The sequence below is a fragment of the Erythrolamprus reginae genome, chromosome 12, assembly GCF_031021105.1.
Source record: "Erythrolamprus reginae isolate rEryReg1 chromosome 12, rEryReg1.hap1, whole genome shotgun sequence".
In the NCBI taxonomy this organism is placed as follows: Eukaryota; Metazoa; Chordata; class Lepidosauria; order Squamata; family Dipsadidae; genus Erythrolamprus; species Erythrolamprus reginae.
In genome coordinates this window covers 5,100,300-5,127,862 of record NC_091961.1, presented here as the reverse complement: position 1 = coordinate 5,127,862, position 27,563 = coordinate 5,100,300, and the positions used below count along the sequence as shown (strand labels likewise).

Below are 27,563 nucleotides of genomic sequence, written 5' to 3'. Positions count from 1 at the left end.
GAACTTTGGGGAGCAACGTTAGGGAGTCTTGGCAGCAGGCAAAGGATGTGTTTTGATGGTGCCAGCCAGCACCTCCCTCCTGGGACATTTTGCTCCAGGCTTGAACTCTGTGTTTGTAAGCCCCGAGCAAAAAACCTTATGCTAACCTATGCTAACAGAAGATGTGAATTGAGCATCCATATGTGGCTTTTTCGTGATATCTGGGCTTGCCCAACCATATGACCTTTGACCTACACAAGGAAAACTACACGCCTAATCCATTTCTTCCCATTTATACGTGGACTTGTGTTTTATATCTCACCTCATTGGGATTTCCACGGATGGCATGTTTCGTGACTTTAGCCTTATTGCAACTGCTGTTAGTTTAAATGGACAGCTGTGATTTGATTGCTGGCCTTGCCTTTAGATTGAAATTAGACATTCTTGGCTCCCAAGAGCATACTTCTGTTTAACTAATCAGGGATCTCAATGAGGCGAGATATAAAACACAAGTTGACGTATAAATGGGAAGAAATGGCTTAGGCGTGTAGTATTCCTTGTGTAGGTCAAAGGTCATATGGTTGGGCAAGCCCAGATATCACGAAAAAGCCACATATGGATGCTCAGTTCACATAATCTGTTAGCACAGGTTAGCATAAGTTTTTTGCTCAGGGCTTACAAACAACTTGCAAGCAACTTTTAAGACCTGTAGATTGTAGCAGGCTGGGGGATTCTGGGAGTGGAAGTCCACAAGTCTTAAAGTCACCAAGTTTGGAGACCCCTGAAATAGATTGAAGACATACACCTTTTTGGTGAGGGTCAAAGTTTGCTTTGGAGCAGGACACCAGTAGCTGTCCTCTAAAAGTAGGTCAGACCAGGGCCAAGAAGTCAATGGGAACCAAGTGAAGAACTAAATTTGATTTAATTTGTTCTCTTCAAAAAATGCAATAGTTTTCTTGCTGAATTGCAGTATGGTAGCCACTTTTCGAAGGATTTTGGCAGGAGTTCTTAGATATTCAACATATGTATCTCTGATGTTTTGCCCTCTAACAATGACGCTTCTAAACAGGTGGAAGAAACTGAACCGGCTCCGGAGCAAGAGGTGGAGTCCTGTGACCAGGAAATGGAGCCAGCTGAACCGAACCCTGAGCCGACTCTGGAGACATCGACTTCTGAACCGGAGACCCCATCCCCTCCACTGGAACCGGCCATAGTTGTCTACCCTCAGCTGGCACTGCAAAATGGGCAGCCCAGTTGCACCAACGTCTCTCTTTACACTTTGCTGGAGTTCAGAAGGCAGTGGGAGAAGCTCTCCTTCGAGGTAGGCTTTGGGTCTCTCAGATGGAAGTTCTCGAGGGATGTGTGTGGTTGGCCTCCTCGCCTGGCTTGGCTCCGGCTGCTTAGATTTCCCTGTGTGATTAGAACGTTAGGTTCTGGGAGTGCACGATGGCGTGAAATACTTAGCATTTATGATTAAGACTAAGAAGAGAATATTTGTAGCTCAGGGCTGAATTGTGGGATCTCTGAGCTTTGCTTTCGTGCAGACACGTCATTACCAAACTGACAGCATCAATGCTAAATGATGATACCTGTTCTGCTGGGCTCTCTGGTAGGAGCCTCCCGAAAATTCAAGGGGACAAATTGCAGACACACACACACGTTTGAAAATTCAAAACAATGTTCTTTATCCCAAAATTCAAAATAAACGAAGCCCTCTTTTTGTATTGCAAAGAGCACTTGTCCCAAAACAACCGGGTAGTCTGTACGATTTCCCTTAAGCAGTCATTAAGGACTTAGCTAGCAGCTGTGAAGAAACTTCACACCCCTTCTTCCAACGAAGTGAGACACACATACACGTTGCTCTGCTTTGGTTTCAAAGGTGTGAAAAATCAACAAACCAAGTCCAGAAAACAGCAACACAGGATTCCTGAAGAACTGCGATCAGATACTTTTTCACAACAGCCAAACCCACACGCTGCTATTTATAGCAGCAGCCCTAATTACAGCAGCCCCAGCCAACCACAGGTGGCCTCATTTTCTATTGTAATACTCCTTCAGTTGTTGCCTCCTATGCATCACTCTACGCATGCGTGGATGTGTCATTAATTCTTGTTCAGAATCCAAGGATGATACAGATGATTGATCTCCTCCTGGGCTGTCTGCCAAACTCCCCTCTTCCCTGTCACTCACATTTCCTTGGTCAGAGGAGGCTTCGCCGGCAGATTCCATCGGGAGCAAAACAGGCCTGCGGCATGTGGATGTCTCCCCCACATCCACCTGCACATTCCTTGGGGCAGGAGCTGGGCCAGAGCCAACCACAAAAATACCTACTGTATTTTTTGGACTATAAGACGCACCTTAGTTTTTGGGGAGGAAAATAGGGAAAAGAATCTGCTTACCAGTTATTAATCTGTATTTTGTATTTGTATTTATTAGATTTGTATGCCACGGGAAAATGTGTTCAAAAAAACCGTGGAGTATTTTTTCCATTAATATTTTTGAAAACCCATGGTATGCAGCCCTTCCGCGAAAAATAAATATACACACACACTTTGGCAGATTTCCATCAGTCGTATCAACCAATCTGCTAAACCAGGCGTACACCGTATAGGCCTGGGAACGTTAACATTTCCGTAGTTTAAGCCTTGAGTTCTTTCCCAGCTTCTTCTTGCTCTCTGACCTCTCTCGCTCCTCCTTCCCCCCCTTGAGGTGGCAGTGGTGGCAGAGTCTTTCCAGGAGATGCTGCAGCGGGATTTTGGCTACAAGCTTTATAAAGCGCTGCTGGCCCTGCCGGAAAAGGAGGAGCCACCAGAGGCCAAGAATCCTGATTCGGAAAAAGGGCCCAAGTCTGAAAAGGAAGCAGAGAACGAACTGAAGGAGGAACCTCAGGAGAAACCCGGAGCAGAAGATGCAACAGATAGTAACCAGAAGGAAGTTCAAGTACGTCTATGCAACTCTCCAGGCCTTAAAGTACAATTGGGTGGTCCTCTCATTGTTTGTTTGTTTGTTTGTTTGTTTATTGATTGATTGATTGTATGCCGCCCCTCTTCGTAGACTCGGGGCAGCTAACAACAATGATAAAAACAACATGTAACAATCCAATCCAATACTAAAATAACTAAAAAAAAACCTTATTATAAAAACCAAACATATATACAGACATACCATGCGTAAATTGTAAAGGCCTAGGGGGAAAGAATATCTCAGTTCCCCCATGCCTGATGGCAGAGGTGGGTTTTAAGAAGCTTATGAAAGGCGAGGAGGGTGGGGGCAATTCTAATTTTTTGGGGGGAGTTGGTTCCAAAGGGCCGGGGCTGCCACAGAGAAGGCTCTTCCCCTGGGTCCCGCCAAACGACATTGTTTAGTTGATGGGACCCGGAGAAGGCCCACTCTGTGGGACCTAACTGGTCGCTGGGATTCGTGCAGCAGAAGGCGGTCCCTGAGATAATCTGGTCCGGTGCCATGAAGAAGCAGTTTCATCCCCTCCTCACCTTGTCTTAACATTACGCCCTTTGCATTTTCTTCTGACTGCGAAGGATAATAAGTGGGGTTCAGGGTTGGGTTTTTTTGGCAAGGCACCGATATTGTCATTTTCATTTGTGCAGAAGGAGGGGGCTGGGGAGGCTGAGAAGAAGCCCCCGAATCAAGATGGGGCCAATTCAACCAAGGAAGAGAAGGTGAGCGGGAGCGTCAAAGCCGAACCGAAGGATTCCTCCGATGACCTCTGTGAGCTCAGCATGGAAGACGACCTCTTGCTGCTGAGAGAGGACGAAGAGGAGGATTTTGGTAAGCAGCCTGGGTAAACGTCGCACCGTTTGGTTTAATCTTGCCTAAGTGGTGGGGACACATATCGGCTGCAGAGAGTTGCCCATATCACTGTCAAGGGTTAGTACTATCCTAGGAAATATTCTATTTAAGGTAAAAGGGTTGTGAGTGTGCCACCTTCTGAGTCATTGCATAACCTGCAACCTGATTCGGCTAGAACAGTATAAGAAGCAGTACACCTTTGCAGTGGGTGTGGTTGTTGTGGCTGGTTGGTTGGTTAGTCTTGTGGGTGGGTTGGTTTGCTGTATCGTGGTTCACAGTTGTAGTAAAGTACTTTCTGTAAATAGAAGAATAGAAAGACTCTGTTTTTGCTACACTGAAGGGTAAAACTTCTTCAACCAGTTTCTGTTAATTGTCTTCATTCTTCATCAGCTTAAGTTCCTGAGTTCCTGTGTCACACATTCCTGTGCCTAGCCAGTAGCTTTCGAACGCAACTTGGAAAATCACTACCCTTAGTTGTAGACGAGGTGAAAGTCCCTTGGCTTTTCTCTGTGGGGAAATCAGGATTCCCAAGTTCCTTTTTCATGGCCTTTGGTTGCTGTTCAGCTACATGGCTCCAGACTGCAATGGCTTGGGGGCGTTAGAAGGCATTTGTTGCGCACTCGACATCTTCGTCTGGCTAAGGACACTGAATGGATCCAGTCAGTGTTAGCATTCTGAGTAACACACCCATTGAAAGCAGAACCCCGAGGCAGGTAGATCCCTCAAATATCGGCACAGCCGGTGAAAACCAACTCTTAACAGTTCCCTGTGATTTTCACCTAATAAGTGGTTCTCAACTTTTCTAATGCCACGACTCCTTAATACAGTTCCTCATGTTGTAGTGACCCCCAGCCATAAGTCTAGCACCAATTCTCAACAGAGCTTTAAGCTGATTGGCAGGAAGGTCAGAGGGACCTCCCCCACTGTAACCGTCTGATTGGTCGGATTGTAAAACTATGTTCCAAGGCGGCAGAGTAGAAGCTTTAATTCCTAACACCAGGGGAAATTTGTCTTTTCCCATGATCTTAGGCAACCCTTGTGAAACGGTCATTCAACCCCCTAAGGGGTCCCAACCCCCAGATTGAGAACCACTGAAAATTAAAAGAGTAAAATCTCCCCTCCCAGCTGTCACATTGTCCAATTAGGATGAATGGTGCGCTCGTCTCCTCTTTCAACAGCATCTGTTGCAATGATCTTGGTTCCCAAAGGAAAACTTTTTGTTTTGTATTTGTATTTTTATTTTCATCAGGCCTGGATTAGATAACAGATATAAGTATAAAAATTATACGTTTATTAATTACGAATATATGAAATGGATACAAATAAAAGGGACCATTAGGACAGGAACGGTAGGCACGAGGTTGCGCTTATGCCCGGCCCTTCAAGACCTCTTAGGAATGGGGTGAGGTCAATAGTAGACACTCTAAGGTGAAAGCTTTAGGGGTTTGATAAGAAATCACAGAGTCAGACTCTGAAATTGTATTTTCTTCAATCAAGTTTGGAGCTGTTTACCATACATTTGTTTTATGTGCTCATGTATTGTTGTGGTTGAAGCTGAAGTATTCCTTGGCAGGTAGGACGTTGCAGCAGATAACTTTATGTACTATGCTTAGATCGGACCGAAGACGGCGAAGTTCTAAGTTGTCTTAATACTCAAATTTCGAGTCTGGTGGAATAAGCGGAGGAGTGGGGGACTCTTCTTGTGAAATATCTCTGGACATTCTCAGTTGTATTAATGTCCGATATTCAGTGCGAGTACCAGACAGATGATTAGTATTCAAGAATTGGTCTAGCAAAAGTTTTGGATGCTCTAGTTTGTAGTTCAATATTACCAGAGAAGAAGCTACGCCTGTTAGCCGGACTGTCTACTTCCCCCTCCCTTCTCCGTCTCAGGCTTCGTGGCAACGATGAGGCCGCACAAGATGACTTCAGCCAGGTTCTCTTCAGAGTTGACGGTCAACTTCTGAATCAGGTCATGTTGCTTTTTCCACAGGTGTCAAGTTGGAAGATGCCGAAGTGAGATCCGTTGCATCCAACCAGTCGGAAGTTGAGGTGTCCTCCCTTCCTGATATGGTGAGTGGACAGCTCTTCTTTGGTTTGGTTTGCTTGTCTATATCTGAATCTTCTTAGCGGGGGCATCCTGCTTTGATTAGCTGTGTTCGGAAGACACGGGTATCAACCACAATATGTTTTTCTGGGAACGTGCTGAGAGTTAATTCCAAAACTGTCTTGGGCAGGAAAATTTGCATCAATTTATATAGAATGTAGATGGAGTTAAAATTATATTCTCAGAAATTGGATTGTTTTCATGCTAGGCTAGGCAATTGAGGGAAAGCTCCACGGGATTGAGCTGTGTGAACACCAAAAGTCTGGAATGTAGGTATACTTTTTATTTTTTCAACACTGTAAAGACACACATCAAGGGCCTCCCGTACCCTTATTAATTTATCACCCAGCTCAATACAATTCCTAGTTTATAGTCTGTTAAACTGTAGCTTGATTTGGGATTTTCTTTTCTTGTTTTCTTTCTCTCTCTCTCTCTTTTTTATTTATTTTTATTTGATTTGATTTGTATGCCGCCCAATCCCAAAGGATTTTTTTCCCTTTTGATGGTGTGCATAATGCTGCATAATATCTTAGCAAATCCTGATTTAGGGTGATTTGTGACTTTTTGTTAGAAGGCCAGAATAAGATGTTCCCTGTGCTCTAAAAAAGTCCATTGCCTGGAGCAGACTCTCAGTCTCATCTAGCTGATACACAGTACGGTGCAAAAACAAGATGGCGGCCACATGTGCAGTGCTGGGAATTTAGCTTCTGCGCATGCTCAGAAGAAGAAAAAAATATTATTTTTCTAAAAAGATAGCAGTGCTCATGGACTAGCACCGACCGACCTGTGACATCACCAGCAGGTTGCTACTGGTTCAGGCGAAGTGAGAGGAACCCACTTCTGAACTGAACCCTGATAGTTGCTGCTGACAGAGAATCATTTTATAGCTCATCTCAGCAATGTGATCTGTGATAAATATGCACGGAACACCTGCTTTGATGTTGCCACTGGTGGCTTGGGGACTCAGTTCTATCTCTGGCTTAGTGAAATGGAGCATGGAATGAGACTGTCCCCCTTTCGTCCCCATCTCCCCCTTTTTTCCTATGTACCCCGCTTAGCCCAGAGAGCTGGACCCAAGCACGGTGTTGCCCTTGGACGCTCTTCTTGCCTTCATTTACTTTGACTTGAACCTCTGCGGCTACCTGCATAGGAAGGACATGGACAAGATCCTCCTCTCCTTGGGGCTGCACCTCTGTAAAGAGCAGGTGAGCGTCCGTGGGGTCCTCAGGTGATTTGGAATGAGTTGGCCTCCTGCCCTCCGGACCATGGGAAACGGGGTTTTTCCTCCCTTGCGGCGTTTCCCAGGACCACTCCTAAGGGGGTGTCTCATCTGCTGGTAGGTGAAGCGCTTGGTGAACAGGGTGGTGACGCAGTTTGTGTGCCGTTACCGCAGCCTGCGCTACAGCCGGCAGGAAGGGACAGAGGCAGGCCTTGGAGAGGAAGAACTGTCAGGTGAGTTACAGGTACAGGGCGGGAAGGGGCTTGTCTGTGGGATGTTAGGGATGGCATCCCTCTATAGCTCACTTTGTTTTAAGCTGTGTGTCAGTGCCCCAAATAGCATCTGAGAAATAAATCAGATCCCCGTCCAATTCTCTCAGGTTCGATTTATTATCAGAGCTATGTTAGTCATGCCGTTACTATCCCGATACTAGCTTCCTTCCAGTACCCCACCCAGGTTAAGGTTCATCCCCCACCCCATCCCCACACCCACAAGTTCATCACGAGGACCAGTCCGAGTGCAGGGATTCCATCGTCCTCCTCCTTACATCCATTGGTGCAAAACAAAGGATGACGTTGGACTCTAAGAAAGGAATTTGTTGTGGTTTGTACAGTGGTACCTCTACTTACGAACTTAATTTGTTCTGTGACCAAGTTCTTAAGTAGAAAAGTTTGTAAGAAGAAGCCATTTTCCCCATAGGAATCAATGTAAAAGCAAATAATGGGTGCAATTGGGGAAACCACAGGGAGAGTGGAGGCCCTGTTTCCTCCCAGGAGATTCCTAGAGAGGCCCCACGGAGGCTTCTCTCTACCTTTTCCTGTTACAGTTTCGGAGGTTTGGGTTTGTAAGTGGAAAATGGTTCTTGAGAAGAGGCAAAAAAATCTTGAACACCCGGTTCTTATCTAGAAACGTCCGTAAGTAGAGGCGTTCTTAGGTAGAGGTATCACTGTAATTTTCTCTGTCATGCAACTACCCCTCCCAGTTCTCGTGATACTATTCTACTGTGGCAGGCCGAAGTCTCTAACTCCACATGATGGCTTCGGCCTGCCGCTATGCTTGTTGCAGTTCAGTAGGATTTCACTGAGCCCCCCAGATGCCAGGAGAAGGTCTGGATGGGGGTTGGGGGGTCCTTAACATTTTTGTCTCCTTCCAACAAAATAGAGATAGTGCTTGACTTACAATAGTGACCGTTCAAAGTTACAACGGCACTGAAAAAAGTGACTTGTGACCGTTTTTCACACTCGCGACCATTGCTGCAGTCCCCATGGTCGCGTGATCAAAATTCAAATGCTTAGCAACTGACTCATATTTATGACGGTCGCCGTGTCCCGGGGTCACGTGATTCCTCTTCTGAGACTTTTTGATGAGCCCCATCAATGAGGAAGCCCAATTTCCCTTAATAACAGGAACAATTAAAGGTGTTAACTCAGGGAGAGAATCCATTGGCGATTGTCTTGCTTAGCTAGGAAACTTTTGGGCTCAGTTTTGGCCGTGTGTTGAGGACTTAAAATTGTTCCAGGTACGTGAGGATTCCCTTCACCGTATTTCCTCCTATTTGAAATGCAGCTCACTTTCGGAAAAGCAGAATTCTTTGTCAGGAATGGCGAGGAAGAGAACAACCCTTCAGACCAGCGGGAATGGCGGCAATGAATTTATATGACTTTTTGGCTCCATTTTCTTCCCATTCCCCAAATTCAAGGTGTTCTTGATTGTTAAGCAGGATAAATGCTGCTTTGTTCTTGCAGGCAACCTCCATTTCTTGCGCTCATCGGTTCCTTTCCCCAAATCTACCCGTGAGGCTCAGTCTACCAATTTGATTCCATACAATGGCGCTGTCCTCAATGTGAGCAAACTCCTGGAAAAGGCAGAGCAGACAGAAAACAGCCGACTCTACCTGGAAAATAAAATCCATACTCTGGAGCTAAAATTGGGTGAGTGCTGTGGCGGAGACGCGGTGGATTTAATCTATAACCGCCTATCACAATTCCTGGCAGCTCACTTTGATCTGTACCAAGGGGGAACTGCTTCGTTCGATAAGCTGTATGTTGTGGGTTAACCAGATTTGGGCTGCTAATGTCTTGCGTGACCAGCGAATGGCAGCAGAGAGATGCGCCTTAAAGTATTTGCTGCCACCCGGTGGTCATGTGGAATTTGCAGTCTAATTCTGATAACTGGTTATATACTGTTCTGTCGGGCTCTCTGGTAGACTCCTCCCAAAAAGTCACAGGTACAAATTTCAGACACCCACACATTTGAAAATTCAAAACAATGTTCTTTATAATGAAAATTCACTTAAACCAAGCCCTCTTTTGGTATAGCAAAGAGCCCTCGTCTCCAACCAAACTGGTAATTTGTACAAGTCCCTTATCAGTTCTGTGATACTTAGCTTGCAGCTGTGAGGCAATTCACAGTCCTTCTTCTTTCACAAAGTGAAACACACTTTGCTCTGGTTTAGTTTCAAAGCGGGGAAAAATCAGCACACAAAAGGTCAAAGTCAGTAAAGCAGGCACGAAACACAACGATCAGATAATCCTCCACAATGGCCAAACCCACAGGCTGCTATTTATAGCAGCCTCACTAATGACCACAGCCCCACCCAACCACAGGTGGCCTCATTTTCTTTGATAATAATCTCTCAGTTGTTGCTGCCTATGCATCGCTCTCCGCATGTGTGGCTGTATCATTAACTCTTGTTCTGAATCCAAGGAGGAGCTAGAGAATTGATCTCCCTCTGAGCTGTCTGCCACACTCTCCTCCTCCCTGTCACTCATGTCTTCTTGGTCAGAGGAGCCTTCATCAGCAGATTTCCACCAGGGGCAAAACAGGCCTGCAGCATGTGGATGTCTCCCCCACATCCACAGTCCTTGGGGTAGGAGCTGACCACAACATATACGAACGCAGGACTGGAGCACAAAATATTGCATTTATTGGGCATAATCTTGATTCCATGCAAGGGGTAGCAAACATTCTGTGCCCCTTGTAGAATTCAATGTCTTCCTGAGCAAGAACTGAACTGCCATTCTGGGCAGCGAATGTGGGATGAAAAAGTAGTGGAGCTCATAGGGCAGTGATGGCCGACCTTTTTTGGTTCAAGTGCCAAAAGGGTGTGTATATGTGTGCTAGCACATGCGCATGTGCCCACACCCATTTCCTCCCCCTAAACATGCGCACCCCCTTGCTGTTCCTGCACATGCACACAATCCCCCCATCCCGTCCCCACGCATGCGCACAGGCCTCACTGAAGCCTGGGACGATGAAAAACCTGCCCAACGGACAAACTGGAAGTTCCAAAAAACTGACTTCCGGTTTGCCCATTGTGCTGTTTTTTGCATTCCGGAGACTTCAGGAAAGTTTCTTGAAGCCCCGGAGTGCAAAAAACAGCACAACGGGGAAACCGGGAATCCATTTTCTGAACTTCCGGTTTGCCCCTTGGGTGGTTTTTTGAGCTCCGGGGCTTCAAGAAACTTTCCTGAAGCCTCCAGAGGGCGCAATCGCCTTCCCCAGGGCTGAAAATCAACTGGCTAGCATACACATGTGTGCTGGAGCTGACATGGGCAATGCCTCGCATGCTCTCCAGTATGGCTCCATGTGCCACCTGTGGCACGCTTGCTATAGCTATGCCATCAAGATCTTAGGGGAACTGAGACAAATCTCTGAAAGACGGTTTATCTACTTATACATCCAGGAAATGGACACTGGGTGGTACAAACCAAGGGGTGGAAGCATGCAGAGGTTGGCAGACAACCGACAGGCCCATGTATTCAAAATAACCCTGCAGAAGTTTGGAAAACGTATCTATAAGAATTGTGAAAGTTAAAGGTTCCTGTCCTGGAATCTGTGCCCTGCAGATTCCATAATTACCGTAATTACAGATTATCGTAATTGGCCCTTATAATAAAAGAGGTTCCTCTCCAATGAGATGCCGCCAATTTTGTCTCTCCCTTGTTCTGACTGGAGGAGCTTAACACTTCTCTCATCTCTCTTAACTTTTTGCTTGGAAAACAATTTCGACCGTTTGCGCCCGCAGAAGAGACCCAGCTTCGCTTCTCCTCCACGGAGACGTCCAACAAGGCTTTGACGCAGGAAGTGCAGGAATTGCAGAAGCGCCTGGCTGACCTGGAAGAGCAGTCGAAAGCCTCCGAAAAGCAGAAGTCCCATTTCCAACGGCTGCTACAGGAGAATAAAAAACGCCTGGTTCCTCTGCAGCTGGAAATCCAGAAGATCATTGAGAAGGTAGGCTGGCAACGGCAGGGCTTTTCATCCTCAATCTGGAGTGTTGACCTTCAAGCAGTTAGGGCTTGATAGAGCTAGAAGTGGACGTCTGCTGAGAGGGATAGACCAGAAACTCCTGGGCCAGTGATGGCGAAACTTTTTTTTCTTGGGTGCCAAAAGGTCATGTGCATACACAATAGCATATGTGCGTGTGCGCCCCCACGTGCCATGCCCTTCCCCCTGTGCACATAACCCCTTGGGTGCTGCCCCCCCAGCACATATGCGCAGACCTCACTGACCTCCAGACTTCTGGTAGGCCTATTTATTTATTCATTCATTTGTCCAATACACAAATACATATGGAAGAGAATAAACATGAAGTAATATATATAAAGATAATATGTAAAAATAGAGAAGTTATATGAAAGGAAGAAAATATATATGATATATGAGCTAAAGGAAAGACAATTGGACAGGGGACGAAAGGCATACTAGTGCACCTATGTATGCCCCTTACTGACCTCTTAGGAACCTGGAGAGCTCAATCGTGGCTAGTCTAAGGGAGAAATGTTGGGGGTTAGGGGTTGACACTATTGAGTCCAGTAATGAGTTCCACGCTTCGACAACTCGATTGTTAAAGTCATATTTTTTACAGTCAAGTTTGGAGCGGTTAATATTAAGTTTGAATCTGTTGCGTGCTCTTGTGTTGTTGCGGTTGGAGCTGAAGTAGTCATTGACCGGTAGGACGTTGCAGCATATGATCTTGTGGGCAATACTTAGATCGTGTTTTAGGCGCCGTAGTTCTAAGCTTTCAAGACCCAGGATTGTTAGTCTATTTTCGTAGGGTCTTCTGTTTCGAGTGGAGGAGTGAAGGGCTCTTCTGGAGAACCTTCCCCAGCCTTCAGAAAGGCCTCCAGAGCTTATGGATGTCAAGAAACCTGACCCAATGGGCTTCCCGAAAGTTCAGAAGCCTGTGGAGGGGGAAAGAATGGCCCAACAGCCCAACCAGAAGTTCATTTCCAAACTTCCGGTTGGGCCATTGGGTCTGTTTTTCGCCATCCATAAGCCCCGGAGGCTTTTCTGGAGCAATCAACTAGGAGATTGATCTATTTTTAAAATAGCCTCTCACTAAAGCAGTGTTTCCCAACCTTGGCAACTTGAAGAGATCTGGACTTCAACTCCCAGAATTCCCCAGCCAGCGAATGCTGGCTGGGGAATTCTGGGAGTTGAAGTCCAGATCTCTTCAAGTTGCCATGGTTGGGAACTACTGCACTAAAGAGTGATGAAGAGATGCAAATATTTCTTCCAGGGATTTGGGAGAGGGAACTTTTCAATTACATACGTTCTCCAGTTGTGCCTGAAATAACGTTGCATCATGTGTCCGCTTGGAACATACAGACAATCAGTTCAGACACAGCTCTAAATGAAGTCTGACAGTTTAGTTATTAGGATTTATAGTTAAGCAAAGCACGACATTGAGAATGCAGATTCAGATGAAGGTATTTATAGTAGCTTAAGGACCAGAGTGATTGGGTTAGAATGTAGAACAGCAGAATTGGAACGGACCTTCAAGACCGTCTAATCCAGGGGTTTGCAACCGGTGCCTCTGGAGCCGCACGCGGCTCTTTTCATCCCTCTGCTTTGGCTCCGTGGCTCAAAATGTGTGTCACAACCTTCAATGTGTGACACGTGATGTATTGAGCTTTTCGACCCATCTTGTTTTTGGGAGTTCAAAATGTTTTTGTTGCACGCAGAAATAAAAATGTGTGGAAGGTCATTGATTTTATAAATGCAACACATTAGGTTTTTTTAAATATACAGTGTTCCCTCGATTTTTGCGGGTTCAAACTTCGCAAATAGCCTATACCACGGTTTTTCAAAAAATATTAATTAAAAAATACTTCACGGTTTTTTTTCCTATACCACGGTTTTTCCCACCCAATGACGTCATATGTCATCGCCAAACTAATAATTTTTGCAAATAAATAACAAAAAAATAATTATTGTTAATTAATAATTATGTTTATAAATATCACTAAGTGATTTATTCAATGGTAAGTACCAGTAATAATGGTGAGTAAAAGGTTGTTAAGGGAATGGGAAATGGTAATTTAGGGGTTTAAAGTGTTAAGGGAAGGCTTGTGATACTGTCCATAGTCAAATATGGTGTATTTACTTCCGCATCTCTACTTCGCGGAAATTCGACTTTCGCGGGCGGTCTCAGAACGCATCCCCCGCGAAAATCGAGGGAACACTGTACATATCATAAAGGTAAAAGAATGATAAATGCAGAGTTATCTTTATTTTAGATGTCAAAAGGGTTTTGTGGTTCCCAGTGTTCTTTTCTGTGGGAAAAAAGGTCCAAATGGCTCTTTGAATATTTATGATTGCCAGCCCCTGTTCTAGTCCAACCACCTGGTCAAGCAGAAGAGCCTATTCCAGTGGTGTCAAACTCGTGTCGTCATGGTGGCGTCACATGATACATCGGGACTTTCCCCCCTTCACTAAACCGGGCGTGGCCAGCGCATAACGAATCCGGGCATAGGAGTTTTGAAAGTCCTCCCCTATACCATATTGGGCAAACGGTTGTCCACTCTCTTGAAGATTTCAAATGACCGAGCACCTACCTGTTGTTTCTGGAGGTGGGCCATTGCTGATTGCCAGGAAATCGGCCAATCAGGTTGACTGTCAGATTGTAGATCACTAACGATCTTTGCCCTCCATGTTCTCTCTTCCTATTTTCCGTTTCTCCCTTTCAGACCAATAACTGCTTTGAGAAGAAGGAAGCGACGTCGCCCTCAATTTCCAGCAACTGATGCTCCCTAGAGAAGGAAGCCATCTTGGCAGGGAAGCTCAGCTCACCTTGGTTTGATATTTTGGGGCTGTGAGTGAAGCAGTCGGGGGGTTCAGCCTTTGTCAACTTTTTTGCCACGATGTGAAAGGCTGCAACAGCTGGTTTTCATCCTCGACCACCCCCTCCTCACCCCAGGCTTGGGGGAGGGAAAGGGCCCTAGTCCTGCATGACTGGGAGCCACTGTTCATCTGCTGGAACCCCCCCACCCCCCCTTCTTGTTTAAAGGAAAACCCGTTAGGTAGGCATTTTGATGGTCTCGTGTGCGAGGGGAGAAGCTCCAGGGTAGATATTTGGGGGCTGTTGGCCAACAGGAAGTCTTGGACTGGGAATGTTAGCTCCGTACCGAGAGCCATGCCGGTCCTGACTGCTCCATAGAAGCCTCTTTGTGCCGCTGCATGGAGATGTTTTTAAGCCCCCTACCCTTCCCGTCCCCTCTACGTCCAGCTCGAGGGGTGGCCGCCTGCTTGCCTTTGGGCCAGCTGGTGCCTTGGGGAGGGGGAGGGAAGACGGCAATGACCTTCTTGCAGTTGGCAGGCTTTCATCCACTAGCCCTAGGCCGGCAGCCTCCGCCTTTTCTGGGTCACGCATTCAGGGTGGGCCTGCAAGCTCTGCTCCGGGGCTGTGGCTTGAGCAACAGTTGAACACCGAACATACTTGGTCCAGCATTTTAAGGAGAAAAATAAAACACCGCGAGTCCCTCTCCCTCCCCAACCCCTTGTCATTTTACTTGTTCCGGGACCCACTGAGTTTTCATCACTAGCCTTCTGACCAAATTGAAAATCTTGTTCAGCGGATCTGAGTTTGGAGGATCTGGGATTTTGGCAGCGGGAGGGGCCGGCGGTCCGTTGGGAAGGTGTAGCGTGCAGCCGGAGGGCTGAGACAACTAGGGGCCCTTGGTTCCCTCCTGGTGGAGACTTTAGCAGAGTAGCTGGTGGGCCTATGCAAAGCAGTGGCCGGGCTCCGACACCCCCCCGCCCCCCTCCAGTAGGTACTCGCTGCATTTGCCCTGGCCGCCCGCTCCCCCACCCTCAGGCGGTCTGTCACTTTTGAATGTGTTGCTTTTAGTCTGTAAATGTGGTAACAACTTGTATTTAACTGGCCAAGTTACTTTTATAAAAGTCTCTTCCTCACTTGGAAACGTGCTTTGCCGCTTCTTTTTTTTATACACCCAGACGCAGCTCTCGGGCCTCCTTTAACTCCAGGCAACTTGACATGCTGTTGCCCGGGGGGGGGGGGGGGGTGTCAGTTGGATTGATTTGGGGAGGCAGCCGTAAAAGCACATTTGGGAACTCTCTAGAGCAGTGATGGCGAACCTTTTTTTCCTTGGGTGCACTATCGCGCATGTGCAAGTGCCCTCACCCATAATTCAATGCCTGGGGAGGGTGAAAACAGCTTCCCCCGCCCCCTGGAAGCTGGAAATGGTCTGTTTCACAGCTTCTGGTGGGCCCAGTATGCTGGCCGGCACACATGTGCTGAGCTAGGACAATGGCTCATGTGCCAGCAGATATGGCTCTCCAAGTGCCACCTGTGCCATTGGTTCACCATCACTGCTCTAGAGATTCTCAGTCATCCAGGTCCTGGTTGTCCCAAAGCGGCTTTTTTAGAAGGCAGCTGGACTTTTTTTTTTTTCCCTTTTGAAGACGTTTCCCTTCTCATGCAAGAAGCTTCTTCAGCTCTGACAGGATAATGGAGAATGGAAGGATTGATACTCCTTGCAGACAGCTGGTCATTTGCATCCTTTTAGATGGTTGTTGAAGGACTTGGAGATTTACCTGTTCTTGTGTCTAGTTGTCTTGGTGTGCAGTTCTCTGTAGCCACATTTGGAGAGTAGAAGTTGAAACAGTTTTATGTCCAGGATGTGAGGGGTCGGAATTTGCTGAAGCCCTTGGAGATTTACCTGTGTCCTCAGGGTCACCTGAGTAGTGCAAATGGTTCCTGTAGTCTGCAGTTTTTCTCTGGGAATCCATTCCTACTCTCAAACCCAGTCGGGAACACCACTCAGGGGACCTTGAGGACACAGGTAAACCTCCAAAGGCTTCAGTGGGCCTCTTGAAGCAGGCAAATTCTGACCCCTGGACACAAACTTTCAACTCCTACCCTCAAAACATCGCCACAGAGCTCTGCACACCAAGACAGCTAGACACAAGGACAGTTTTTCCCGAAACACTTAAAAAAAACAAAGTATGTAATGTGACCTAAAACAGTGTTTCCCAACCTTTTTTAAGCCGCAGCACATTATTCACATTTACAAAATCCTGGGGAACATTGAGCGGGTGGGGTGGGGTGGCTAAAAAAAAGTTTGGATTCTCTCTTCCTCCCTTTCGCTCTATTTCTCTCTCCCTCTTTCTCCCTTCCTTCCACTTTCTTCCCCCCTCTCTGTTTCTCCCTTCCTTCCTCTTTTTTGCTCTCCTCTCTCCTTCCCTCCGTCTTTCCTTCCCCCTCCTTCCCCCTTTCCCTGTCTTGCTTTCTCTCTTGCTGTCTTTCTTTCTCTCTCTTTTTGCTTTCTCTCTCCCCTCTTTCTTACTATCTTTCTCTCTCCCCCGCTCTCCCGCTATCTCTTTCTTGCTGTCTTTCTTTCTCTCTTGCTGTCTTTCTTTCTCTCCCCCTCTCTCTCGTTATCTCTTTCTCTTGCTATCTCTTTTTTTGCTTTCTCCCCTCTCTTGCTCTTTCTCTCTTGCTTTCTCTTTCTCTCCCCCCTCTCCCTCTCGTTATCTTTCTCTCCGCTCTCCCTCTTTCTTTCTCTCCCTCTCTCTCTCTTGCTATATCTCTTTCTCTCTTTCTCTTTTTTGCTTTTTCCTTCTCTCCCCCTCTTACTATCTCTTTCTCTCTCGCTGTCTTTCTCTCCCCCTCTCCATCTCTTCCTCTCTTGCTATCTCTTTTTGCTTTCCCGTCTCTCCATCTCTTTCTCTTGTTCTCTCCTTTTTGCTTTTTCTCTCCCCCTTTTTCTCTCCCTCTCTTGCTGTCTTTCTCTCCCTCCTCTTTCTCTCTTGCTATCTTTCTTTTTGCTTTCTCTCCCCTCCCTCTTGCTATCTTTTTCTTTTTTGCTTTCTCTCTCCCGCCCTCTTTCTCTCCCCCTTCTCCCTCTCTCTTGCTGTCTTTCTCTCTCCTCTCCCTTTCTTGTTATATCTCTCTCTTGCTATCTCTTTCTTGCTTTCTCCCCTCTCTTGCTCTCTTCCTCTTTCTCTTTCGATCTCTTTCTCCCTCTCTTGCTCTCCCCCTTTCTCTTGCTGTTTTTCTCTCCCACCCTCTCTCTTATCTCTTGCTGTTTCCCTCTTTTTGCTTTCTCTTGCCCTCTTTCTCTTTCTTGCTTTCTCTCCCTCTCCCTATTTCTCTCCCTTTGCTACCTTTCTCCTCTCCCTCTCCCTCTTGCTCTCTTTCACCCCTCTCCCTCTTTCTCCCTTTCTCTCTCCCCCCTTTCTCTCCCTCTCTTGCTGTCTTTCCCCCCTTTCTCTCTTGCTATCTTTCTCGTTTTTGCTTTCTCTCTCCCCTCTCCCTCTTGCTATCTTTCTCTTTCTCTTTTTTGCTTTCTCTCTTCCGCCCTCTCTCTTTCTCTCCCCCTTCTCCCTCTCTCTGTCTTTCTCTGCCCCTCTCCCTTTCTCTCTCTTGCTGTCTTTCTCTCCTCTCCCTTTCTTGTTATATCTCTCTTGCTATCTCTTTCTTGCTTTCTCCCCTCTCTTGCTATCTTTCTCTTTTGCTTTCTCTTTCGATCTCTTTCTCCCTCTCCCTCTCTTGCTCTCCCCCTTCTTTCTCTCTTGCTGTTTTTCTCTCCCACCCTCTCTCTCCCTCTTTCTCGTTATCTCTCTTTCTTGCTTTCTCTCCCTCTCCCTATTTCTCTCCCTTTGTTAGCTTTCTCCTCTCTTGCTCTTTCACCCCTCTCTCCCTTTCTCCCTTTCTCTCCCCCCTCTCTTGCTATCTTTTTTGCTTTCTCTCCCCTCTCTCCCTCTTGCTCTTTCTGTCTTTTTTGCTCTTTCTCTCCCTCCCCTTGCTATCTTTCTCTCCCCCCTCTCCCTCTTTCTGTCTTTCTCTCCCCCCTCTCCCTCTTTCTTGCTATCTTTCTTTTTTGCTTTCTCTCCCCTCTCTTGCTCTTTCTCTCTCTTGCTATCTTTCTCTTTTTTGCTTTCTCTCTCCCCTCTCACTCTTTCTCTCTCTTGCTATCTTTCTTTCTCTCTCTCTCTTGCTATCTTTCTCCCTTTCTTTCTTTCTCTCTTGCTGTCTTTCTCCCCCTCTCGTTATCTCTCTTGCTCTCTTTCGCTTTCTTTCTCTCCCCCCTCTCTCTCCCTCTCTTCCTATCTCTTTCCCCCTCTCTCTTTCTTGCTTTCTCCCCTCTTGCTGTCTCTTTCTCCCCTTTTTCTCATTCTTTCTCTTTTTTGCTTTCTCTCTCCTCTCCCTCTTTCTCTCTTGCTATATTTCTTTCTCTCTCCCTCTCTCCCTCTCCCTCTCGTGCTATCTTTCTCTGCCCCTCTCCCTCTTTCTCCCTCTCTTGCTGTCTCTTTCTCTCCCTCTCTGCTATCTCTTTCTCTTTTGCTTTCTCTCTCCCCCCTCTTGCTATCTCTCTCCCCCTCTTGCTGTCTTTCTCTGCCCCTCTCCCTCTTTCTCTCTCTTGCTGTCTTTCTCCTCTCCCTTTCTTGTTATCTCTCTTTCTTGCTTTCTCCCCTCTTTCTCTTTCTCCCTTTCTTTCTCTCTTGCTGTCTTTCTCCCCCTCTCGTTATCTCTCTTGCTCTCTTTCGCTTTCTTTCTCTCCCCCTCTTTCTCTCTCCCTCTCTTCCTATCTCTTTCCCCCTCTTTCTTGCTTTCTCCCCTCTTGCTGTCTCTTTCTCCCCCTCTTTTTCTCTTGTTATCTCTTTTTTGCTTTCTCTCTCTCCTCTCTCCCTTTCTCTCTCTTGCTATATTTCTTTCTCTCCCTCTCTCTCTCGTGCTATCTTTCTCTGCCCCTCTCCCTCTTTCTCCCTCTCTTGCTGTCTCTCTCTCCCTTTCTCCCTCTCTCTCTTGTTATCTCTCTTGCTATCTCTTTCTCACTTTTGCTTTCTCTCTCTCCCTCTCTTGCTATCTCTTTCTCCCTTGCTGTCTTTCTCCCCCTCTCGTTATCTCTCTTGCTCTCTTTCGCTTTCTTTCTCTCCCCCTCTTTCTCTCTCCCTCTCTTCCTATCTCTTTCCCCCTCTTTCTTGCTTTCTCCCCTCTTGCTGTCTTTCTCCCCCTCTTTTTCTCTTGTTATCTTTTTTTTGCTTTCTCCTCTCTCCCTCTTTCTCTCTCTTGCTATATTTCTTTCTCTCCCTCTCTCGTGCTATCTTTCTCTGCCCCTCTCCCTCTTTCTCCCTCTCTTGCTGTCTCTCTCTCCCTCTTTCTCCCTCTCTTGTTATCTCTCTTGCTATCTCTTTCTCTCTTTTGCTTTCTCTCTCTCCCCCTCTTGCTATCTCTCTCCCCCCTCTCCCTCTCTTGCTATCTCTTTCTCTCCCCTCTCTCCCTCTCTTGCTATCTTTCTCTTTTTTTGCTTTCTCTTTCTCTCCCCCCTCTCTCCCTCTCTTGAGAGAGAAAACAAGAGAGAGAGAGAGAGCAAGAGAGGGGAGAGAAAGCAAAAGAGAGAGAGAGAGATAGCAAGAGAGGGAGAGAAAGAGGGAGAGAGGGAGAAGGAGATCACAAGAGAGGGGGAGAGAAAGAGAAAGCAAAAAAGAAAGATAGCAAGAGAAAGAGCAAGAGCGGGGAGAGAAAGCAAAAGAGAGAGAGATAACGAGAGAGGGAGAGGGGGAAAGAGAAAGACTGCAAGAGAGAAAGAGAGAGAAAGGGGGAGAGAAAGGGAGAGAGGGGGGAAGAGAAAGAAAGCAAAGAAAGAAAGATATCAAGAGAAAGAAAGGGAGAGAGGAAGCAAAAAAAGAGATAGCGAGAGAAAGAGAGGGAGAAAGGGAGAGGGGGAGAGAAAGATAGCAAGAGAGGGAGAGGGAGGGAAGAGAAAGCAAAAAAGAGAAAGGGAGATAGCAAGAGAAAGAAAGAGCAAAAGAAAGAAAAAGGGGAGAGAAAGAGATAGCAAGAGAGGGAGACAGAATGAGAGGGGGAGAGAGAGAGAAAGCAAAAGAGAGAAAGATAGCAAGAGAGAAAGAGCAAGAGGGGAGAGAAAGAGATAGCAAGAGATAACAAGAGAGAAAGAGGGAGGGGGGAGAGAAAGACAGCAGGAGAGAAAGAAAGAAAGGGGGAGAGAAAGGGAGAGGGGGGAGAGAAAGAGAAAGACAGCAGGAGAGAGAAAGAAAGGGGGAGAGAAAGGGAGAGAGGGGGGAGAGAGAGAAAGTAAAAGAGATATCAAGAGAGAAAAAGCAAGAGGAGAGAAAGGGGAGAAAGTAGAGAGAGAAAGATAACAGAAAGAGAGAAAGACAGCAACAGAGAAAGAGGAAGAAAGAGAGGGGGAGAGAAAGATAGCAAGAGAGGGACAAAGAGAAAGAGGGAAAGGGGGAGAGAAAGCGATAGCAATAGAGGGAGAGATGGGGAGAAAGAAAGACAGCGAGAAAGAAAGAGGGAGAGGGGGAGAGAAAGAGATAGCAAAAAGAGAAAGAAAGAGTGAGAGGGGAGAGAAAGCAAGAGAGAAAGAGATAGCAAGAGAGAAAGAAGAGAAAGAGAGGGAGAGGGGGGAGAAAGACAGCAAGGGAGAGGGGGAGAGAAAGAGATAGCAAGAGAGGGAGAGAAAGGGGGGAGAGAAAGAAAAAGCAAAAAAGAGAAAGAGCGAGAGAGGGGAGAGAAAGCAAGAGAGATATCAAGAGAGGGAGGGGGAGAGAGAGAGAAAGACAGCAAGAGAGAAAGAAAGGGAGAGGGGGGAGAGAAAGAGAGAGAAAGCAAAAAAGAGAGAGAAAGATAGCAAGAGAAAGCAAGAGGGAGAGAAAGCAAGAGAGAGGGAAAGATAGCAAGAGGGGGAGAGAGAAAGACAGCAGAGAGAGAGAGAGAGAGAAAGAGATAGCAAGAGAGGGAGAGGGGGGAGAGAAAGAGAGAAAGCAACAAAGAGAAAGATAGCAAGAGGGGGAGAGAAGTAGAGAAAGCAAAAAGAGAAAGATAGCAAGAGAAAGAGCAAGGGGAGAAAGAGAAATAGAGAAAGACAGCAAGAGAGAGGGAGAGGGAGGAGAGGAAGCAAGAGAGAAAGAAAGATAGCGAGAAAGGGAGAGGAGAGAGAAAGCAAAAAGAGATAGCGAGAGAAAGGGAGAAGGGGGAGAGAAAGAGATAGCAAGAGAGGGAGAGAAAGAGAGAAAGAGAGAGGGAGAAAGATCGCAAGAGGGAGAAAGGGGGGGGAGAGAGAAAGCAAAAAAGAGGGAAAGAAAGATAGCAAGAGAAAGAGTGAGAGGGGAGAGAAAGCAAAAGAGAGAAAGAGATAGCAAGAGAGAAAGAGATAACAAGAGAGAAAGAGAGGGAGAGGGGGGAGAGAAAGACAGCAAGAGAGAGAGAGAAAGAAAGGGGGAGAGAAAGAGGGAGAAAGGGAGGAGAGAAAGAAAGCAAAAGAGAGAGAAAAAGATATCAACAGAGGAAAGGGAGAGAAAGGGGAGAAAGTAAGAAAGAGAAAGATAACAAGAGAGAAAGAGTGAGGGAGAAAGAGAAAGACAGCAAGAGGGACAGAGAAAGAGAGGGGGGAGAGAAAGAAAGCAAAAAAGAGAGAAAGAAAGGTAGCAAGATAGAGAAAGAAAGGTAGCAAGATAGAGAAAGAGCAAGAGAGGAGAGAAAGCAAAAGAGAAAGAGGTAGCGAGAGAAGGGAAGAGAGAAAGACAGCAAGAGAGAAAGAGGGGGAGAGAGAGATAGCAAGAGAGGGGGAGAGAAAGCAAAAGAGAGAAAGAGAAAGATAGCAAGAGAGAGCAAGAGAGGGAGACAGAGGGGAGAGAAAGGGGGAAAGGGAGAGAGAAAGAGAGAGCATCTACATCGTCTAGCAACACATCCAGTCGCCATCATTGGTGCTTCTGTTCCGGAGCTCCGCCTCACAGCTGACCACCCTGCCGCCACCCCACGGATATTGCCCAATGCCGCTGCTGCGGTGTGGTGTACGAGAAAAAGAGAAAAAGAAAGAGATCAAGAGAGAGAGAGATAGCAAGAGAGGGAGAGAGGGGAGAGAAAGATATAGCAAAAGAGGGAGAGAGAGAAAGAGAGGAGAGAGAGAAAGCAAAAAAGAGAGAAAGATAGCAAGATAGAGAGAGAGAGGGAGAGAAAGCAAGAGAGATAGCAAGAGAGGGAGAGAAAGACAGCAAGAGAAAGAGGGAGAGGGGGAGAGAAAGAGATAGCAAGAGGGAGAGAAAGCAAGAGAGGGAGAGAGAAAGGGGGGAGAGAAAGAGAGAAAGCAAAAAAGAAAGAGCGAGAGGGGAGAGAAAGCAAAAGAGATAGCAAGAGAGAGAAAGAGATAATGAGAGAAAGAGGGAGAGGGGGAGAGAGAGAAAGGGAGAAAGACAAGAGAGAAAGAAAGGGGAGAGGAAGAAAGCAAAAAGAGAAAGATAGCAAGAGAAAGCAAGAGAGGGAGAGAAAGGGGAGAGAGAAAGTAAAAAAAGACAGATAACAAGAGAAAGAGGGAGAGAGAAATAGAGAAAGACAGCAAGAGAGAAAGAGGGGCAGAGGGGGGAAAGAGATAGCAAGAGGGGCAGAGAAAGAAATAGGGAGAGGGGGGAGAGAAAGAGATAGCAAGAGGGAGAGAGAGAGCAGGGGAGAGAGAGAAAGCAAAAAAGAGAAAGAAAGATAGCAAGAGAGAAAGCAAGAGAGGAGAGAGAAAGCAAAGAGATAGCAAAAGAGATGGGGAGAGAGAAAGAGAAAGACAGAGAGAAAGAAAGGGAGAGGGGGAGAGAAAGAGATAGCAAGAGAGGGAGAGGGGGAGAGAAAGAGTGAGAGAGAGGGGGGAGAGAAAGCAAAAAAGAAAGAAAGATAGCAAGAGAGAGAAAGAGCGAGGGGAGAAAAAGCAAGAGAGATAGCAAGAGAAAGAGGGAAAGGGGGAGAGAAAGAGAAAGACAGCAAGAGAGAGAGAAAGAAAGAGGGGGAGAGAAAGGGAGAGGGGAGAGAAAGAGAGTGCAAAAAAAGAAAGATATCAAGAGAGAGAAGCAAGAGAGGGAGAGAAAGGGGAGAGAAAATAAAAAAGAGGGAGAGAGAAAGACAGCGAGAGAAAGAAAGGGAGGGGGGAGAGATAGCAAGAGAGGGACAGAGAGGGACAGGGGGGAGAGAAAGAGAGCAAGAGAGAGAGAAAGAGGGAGAGGGGAGAGAAAGCAAAAAAGAAAGAGAAAGATAGCAAGAGAGAGAAAGAGCAAGAGGGAGACAGAGGGAAGAGAGAAAGAGGGGGAGAGAGACAGCGAGAGAGAAAGAGGGAGAGAGGGGGGAGAGAAAGAGATAGCAAGAGAGGGAGAGGGGGGAGCTCCGCCTCACAGCTGATTACCCTGCCACCGCCCCATGGCTACTGCCCGCTGCTGCCGCCATCGCCCTCCCACTGCCGCCACCCTCCCACCAGGCCCCAAAGCTCACCTGCTGCCGCCGCCAGGGAAGCTCCAGCCCGGCGGGGCGCTGCAGCTGCCGGAAAACTTGGAAGGCGCAAAGAAGGAAGCTCAATTTCCGGTCTCACAACTTTTTGCTCTTCTCACTCTCAGCAAAAAGTTGCGAGACCAGAAGCTGAGCTTCTTTCTTCACGGCACACCTGACCATGTCTCGCGACACACTTGTGTGCCGCGGCACACCGGTTGGGAAACACTGACCTAAACAGTGAATGTCAAGTTATTTCTGACAGCTTTGCAAAATTAATTAGGCCCAGATTACTCTCATACACAGAAGGACAGACTCAAATAATCCACTAAGGTGGGTGGTTTTTTTGAAAAAATAAAATTAGAATTATGGGTTACAGAAGAACCAAAAGAATCAACTACAATATTCTCATTGATCATAATTAAGACAGGCAAGACAACAGTTGGAAGGCACTAATACAGACAAACCAGGTGTTAATCCAGAAAGATAAAGGAATACCTGAATTCCTGGCTAGCCACCCCCAATAAGAACATTTATTACCTTATTTTTCGGAGTATAAGACACACTGGAGTATAAGACACCTTAGTTTTTGGGGAGGAAAATGGGGGGGGAGGGGGAATCTACCTACCAGGTATTCATCTGGCTAATGTCCTTAGTCTGGTCAATTCAGTACATTATTTTATCTCCTGGTTAGGGCTGGAAAATAAATCTTCGGAGGGAGTAGCAATGAGACTTAGGGCTGGAAAAAAATTTCTTTGGAGTAGCAATGAAAAGAAGCCTAGGAGCCTGGAAGAGCCAGGAAGATTGTTAGCACCTCATTTGGGCTGGGGGGAAAAAGCTTTGAAAAAAGCTACAGAGTATAAGATGCACCCAATTTTTCAGCTTCTTTTAAGGAGGGAAAAGGTGTGTTTTATACTCCGAAAAATACAGTTGTTTAAATCGCAGTCACCTGTATATGATGGCCAAAGGATTTTACCAACAGGCTGAGGGAAGAAGTTGCTTTCCCTGTAAATAACATTTCAGGAGTGATACCCTTCCATCGAAACCTGCACAGTGCAGGATATAAGATTTATGTAGATTGTATCAAGAGAAAGTATAATCTCTGCCCTTTCCTGTGTCTTGTAAAATCATGATTTGAGCACGTAAGAATTACATTCCATTACGATTAACCTACAATGCCAATCCGCTTTTATGGGATGCCACTATTTTTAGACAGCTTTCAATGACAAAGACACAAACCAGACAAGGGCCTCTCACAGAACGAGGCTTCAGTGCAATTCTGACATTCGTTAAACACCGGAAACATTATTATTATTATTATTATTATTAGCCAATTAGGTAACCGATAATAATATTTTTTAAGGGGGTAACTACACTCATTGAAGACACCACTCACAATCCAGCTGTCTGTTGGACCCTGATTTCGGAAAGGCTAAATTAAAAAGCTCCTTCGCTTATCATTTTTAAGGGTTAAATTCTTCTGATTTTTCAAACTCCACAAACTTCTCTTAATGTCGGAATGAGAATCTTGCCATGTTGTCATTAATACAGATAAAAGACATTCAGGATTTAAAGAGCTGCAGCAAATGACATCCCAGTTTAAAACCAAGAAGCAACAAGGGTTTAAAGCAGGGGCCTCCAACCATGGCAACTTTAAGACTTGTGGACTTCAACTCCCAGAGCTGGCTGAGGAACTCTGGAGAGGTGAAGTCCACAAGTCTTAAAGTTGCCAAGGTTGGAGGCCCCTGCTTTAAAGGGTTCAAGCCTTCAGAAACTGGAAGTAATCTTCAACTTCCTGTCTTCATCCACTTCTTCATCATCATCCTCCCAAAGGATTCATCAGAAGCTGGAGGTCAGTCGTCGGCTACAATGGAGAGAGCCCTCAATTCGTTCAGCTTGGCTTCGCTCTCTTTCTCCCTCTGCTCATCGGTTAAGTCAGGCTCATCGATCTGTTCCGTTAATTCGCCAAAGATTTTGTACATTTCAGTGTAGTACACAACCTGGAGGGACAGAATGGGAATCTTTTAGAAACATATCCATCTGCTTTAAGCCATCCTACCCCAACCTCGAGAAAACATCAATGCGCCGTTTTAATACTTGGGATTGGAATTGGGGTTTTAGATGTTTGTAAGATTTCAAAATGATTTGCTATGACACCAGTTCTCTTTAAAATCTCTAGAAGAAAAGATGAAAGTTCAGCCATAGCTACCATTAATGAAAACCTCACATGCCAGATGAACAAACGTTTGAAAATTTGCATCCCATTCTCCTAGCCAAACTGCAACATTGGAAGCAAAGGCAGATTTTTTTTTTTTTAACATTTTCAAAATCATTGCCAGGCAATAATTTACTAGACAACTTGAAAGTGTTAGTGTTGGGGTTCCAAGTAATGCACCCATAACAAGCAGAACTTGAAGGCAGGTAAATTCCTCAAACGACAGCTTTATTGGGTACATCCTATTAGCACCAGGCTGGTGAAAACTGACTCTGAAGGGTCCTGTGGTTTTCACCTAATTAGAAGTCAAAGTTTTCCTCCTCCAAACAATCACATGGTCCAATCAAGGTGTCATCTGGTTGCCTGGTAACTTCAGTCCTCCTCTCTCTGACCACCTGTGGGAATGTCCTTGATTCTCAAGAAAAAGTATTTTGTTTTACCTACTACACTAGCTATCTCTATTCCCCCCTCCCTCTCCGTCAGCACTTGAAGCTGCCTAGATGGCCTCGATCAGGTAAGTTTCATGGTTGACAAATTCCATCATGTGTGTGTGTGTGTGTAACCTGCATTTTTACTGTTGGCTTTCCACCCCTGCTTCCTTTCCTGAAAACGGAGGCAGGGTCCTGCTCACACCCATCTGTTGTGGCCCAGCCTGTGCCGCTGGTGTTCTGTTTGGGCCAGATCCAATCGGAATAAAAAGCATGCACAAACACTCAGAGAATTCAAAATAAAACTACACTGCTATTAAAACGTAGAGTACAAAATAGGTTAAGTTTTAGTCCATACCGACAGCGTTCCTGGCTAATGAGCCAGAGATTTTAAAAAATCCAGGCTGCAAGCCAAAGAGTCATCAATCTCATTCCTTGAAGTGTTTCTAGCAGTTTGACCAAACCTACAATTCACTGAAGCTTTGTAGAACATGAAACTGGCATGGATAAAAAGCTCTCTCCGCTTCGATTCACCAACCGCCATGATTACAAACGTCGTTCACTACGCCCACCCCTTCTTTTCAGATACTCAGGTCTAGACCTAGTCCTGACCCTTGCATCCAAAAGGGGGTCCTCCTCTAATTCCCCATCGTCCTCCGACTCACTCAATCCCATAACTGGGGGTGCTACAGTCTCTGGTGGGTCCTCAGTCTTTAACTCACTCTTAGGCTTGGGTGCCAAGGACGGGCCTAGGATTGCAATATGCATCCATCTCCTGGTCCTTGAAATCTGACCAGTTGAGCTGGACATGGACCACTGATAGCTGATTCAGACAATGAAGAGGCTGGAGAGGACTCAGTGCCAAAGACAGAACGTCAGCCAGGGCCTTCAGAACCTCCAGAGGCTGCTGTAAGTGAAGACGAAGAAGAGGAGCCTGTTTTCAATGCGCATGCACGCAGAGAAACATAGACACATAGAAGATTTACGGCAGAAAAAGACCTCATGGTCCATCTAGTCTGCCCTCATACTATTTCCTGTGTTTTAACTTGGGATGGATATATGTTTATCCTTGGCATGTTTAAATTCAGTTACTGTGGATTCACCGACTGCATCTGCTGGAAGCTTGTTCCAAGCATCTACTACTCTCAGTAAAATAACATTTTCTCACGTTGCTTCTGATCTTTCCCCCAACTCATCTCAGATTGTGCCTCCTTGTTCTTGGGTTCACTTTCCTATTAAAAACACTTTCCTCCTGAACCTTATTTAATAACATATTTAAATGTTTCAATCATGTC

At 46.2% G+C, this 27,563-nt stretch overlaps 2 protein-coding genes across 8 annotated transcripts in view; one reads left to right on the top strand and one right to left on the bottom strand.

The window, feature by feature from the left end:
* Window positions 1–15,316, top strand: part of CCAR2 (cell cycle and apoptosis regulator 2) — a 35,524-nt gene extending 20,208 nt beyond the window's left edge. For 4 of the 6 annotated variants that reach the window (XM_070765377.1, XM_070765378.1, XM_070765382.1 and 1 more), the window contains exons 13-21: window positions 1,049–1,300; window positions 2,689–2,919; window positions 3,585–3,765; window positions 5,780–5,859; window positions 6,952–7,098; window positions 7,234–7,345; window positions 8,858–9,043; window positions 11,140–11,345; window positions 14,084–15,316. In XM_070765377.1, coding sequence (XP_070621478.1) covers window positions 1,049–1,300; window positions 2,689–2,919; window positions 3,585–3,765; window positions 5,780–5,859; window positions 6,952–7,098; window positions 7,234–7,345; window positions 8,858–9,043; window positions 11,140–11,345; window positions 14,084–14,140 — 1,452 coding nt within the window. In that variant the 3' untranslated portion in view covers window positions 14,141–15,316. The remainder of the gene's footprint in view (window positions 1–1,048; window positions 1,301–2,688; window positions 2,920–3,584; window positions 3,766–5,779; window positions 5,860–6,951; window positions 7,099–7,233; window positions 7,346–8,857; window positions 9,044–11,139; window positions 11,346–14,083) is intronic. The other 2 variants (XM_070765381.1, XM_070765380.1) reach the window with 1 other exon arrangement.
* Window positions 15,317–23,949: 8,633 nt separating this feature from the next.
* The window catches only part of BIN3 (bridging integrator 3), a 129,340-nt gene continuing 125,726 nt past the window's right edge, over window positions 23,950–27,563 (bottom strand). For both annotated transcript variants that reach the window (XM_070765682.1, XM_070765683.1), the window contains exon 9: window positions 23,950–25,625. In XM_070765682.1, the coding sequence (XP_070621783.1) occupies window positions 25,479–25,625 (147 nt within the window). In that variant the 3' untranslated portion in view covers window positions 23,950–25,478. The remainder of the gene's footprint in view (window positions 25,626–27,563) is intronic.